At 40.5% G+C, this 2178-nt stretch overlaps 1 protein-coding gene across 1 annotated transcript in view; it reads right to left on the reverse strand.

The window, feature by feature from the left end:
* Window positions 1-2178, reverse strand: part of LOC118477118 (intracellular protein transport protein USO1-like) — a gene marked incomplete in the record, with an annotated part of 22453 nt that overhangs the window by 11589 nt on the left and 8686 nt on the right. Inside the window, 2 exon segments of the mRNA XM_035971126.1 lie at window positions 203-289; window positions 1717-1835. Coding sequence (XP_035827019.1) covers window positions 203-289; window positions 1717-1835 — 206 coding nt within the window.

Genomic DNA, 2178 nt, shown 5'->3' on the forward strand with positions numbered 1-2178 from the left:
AATTCTCTCTCTCTCTCTCTCTCTCTCTCTCTCTCTCTCTCTCTCTCTCTCTCTCTCTCCTGGTGGTGGTGTTAATAGCAGTAATGACGTTATAAATTTTATTGTTGCTGTAGTTATTGTTATAGCTGCAGTTGCTGTAGCTGTTGTTGTTGCTGTTGTTGTTGTAGTTGTTGTAGTTGAGCACCCCACCCTCCCCACTCACCCGTGACTTGACCTTGTCCTGTTCCTTCTTCGTGGTCTGCTCCAGCTTCTTCACCTGTTCCCTCAATGTCTGGGCCTCTGACTCCGCCTGGGGGAGGAAACGAAATATTTTTTACTAAAAGTTTTACAGCGCTTGCAACACAATAAGGTCATATAACTGCCGAAGATTTGAGGTGTTACAAGAGAGTAACAAACACAAAAAAGAACGAGGGGAGATAAAGACGATAGACTTTTGATAGGAAAGAAGAAGCAAACCACACCAGAGTACCCGCCACCCCCCAACGAAATAATGTGTAGAACAGACGAGGACAAAATGTGTAGATAGAACAGACGAGGACATAATGTGTAAAACAGACGAGGACATAATGTGTAGACAGAACAGACGAGGACAAAATGTGTAGATAGAACAGACAAGGACAAAATGTGTAGATAGAACAGACGAGGACAAAATGTGTAGAACAGATGAGGACATAATGTGTAGATAGAACAGACGAGGACAAAATGTGTAGAACTAGAACAGACGAGGACAAAATGTGTAGAACAGACGAGGACATAATGTGTAGAACAGACAAGGACATAATGTGTAGATAGAACAGACGAGGACATAATGTGTAGAACAGACGAGGACATAATGTGCAGATAGAACAGACGAGGACATAATGTGTAGATAGAACAGACAAGGACATAATGTGTAGAACTAGAACAGACGAGGACAAAATGTGTAGAACAGACGAGGACAAAATGTATAGAACAGACGAGGACATAATGTGTAGAACAGATGAGGACATAATGAACAGATGAGGACATAACGAGTTCAGTAGAACAGATGAGGACATAACGAGTTCAGTAGAACAGATGAGGACATAACGAGTTTAGTAGAACAGATGAGGACATAACGAGTTCAGTAGAACAGATGAGGACATAACGAGTTTAGTAGAACAGATGAGGACATAACGAGTTCAGTAGAACAGACAAGGACATAACGAGTTCAGTAGAACAGACATTACACTACCCTAGGAGGTGCTATTCCTATTCACCTTCTGGAAAAACGAAAGAGAGCTTCAAAATAGACTGCAGCGCCATCTGAAGCAAAGAGTTCGTTATGGAAGTCCTCCCGATTATTATCCATACTTTGGCGGACGGGCAGTAGAGAAGTGGCTAAGTGAGTAGTGAGTTTCCACTCAAGTAGAGTCAAGCAAGTGTTGGTGACACGGGGATCAGATGGGTGTTCACTGGGGTGTGTCCTTAAGCAAGACACGACAACCCTAGCTCAAAATACAGGGAGCTTCACAGTGGCGACCGACAGTAGCATGTTTGTAAACTATTTTGTAATTGTTAAGTATTGTGTATTCAAGTGTATATTTCTACATGTATTTGTACGTATTCATAATTATGTATTTATGTATGTAAATGTATGTTTGCCATTGTAAAACAAAGTGCCCTTGCAGGACAAATAAAAAGTGTGATTTATTTTATTACTTTGTATTTATTTCTTATAAAAAGAAGCGGCGTTACCTTCTGTGATTTCTTCTTGAGCAGATCCAGCTCTTTAGCGCTGTTGTTGAACTGATCCTGGGTGTGTTTCTGAAGGTCTTGGAAGGTCATGCCTAGGATGTCGTTCTTGCCCTGCGGCTCTATTGGGTTCTGGGATGAGATGGGATGAGATGAGAAGAATTGAGATGAGATGAGATGAGATGAGAAAGACAAGACAAGATAAGACAAGAAAAGACAAGATAAGATATGTTGGGATAAATTAAGATAGATAAAGCAAGACAAGACAAGATGAGGCAAGATGGATAAGAAAAGATAAGATAAGATCAGATCAGATGAGATAATATAAGATAAGAAAAGAAAGACAAGACAAGATGAGATAAGAAGTAATGAATGCATGTATTAAATGTTGAAACACAGCACCATAAACATTTTCTCTCTCTCTCTCTCTCTCTCTCTCTCTCTCTCTCTCTCTCTCTCTCTCTC

Source organism: Aplysia californica, unplaced genomic scaffold (genome assembly GCF_000002075.1).
Source record: "Aplysia californica isolate F4 #8 unplaced genomic scaffold, AplCal3.0 scaffold00381, whole genome shotgun sequence".
Classification (NCBI taxonomy): domain Eukaryota; kingdom Metazoa; phylum Mollusca; class Gastropoda; order Aplysiida; family Aplysiidae; genus Aplysia; species Aplysia californica.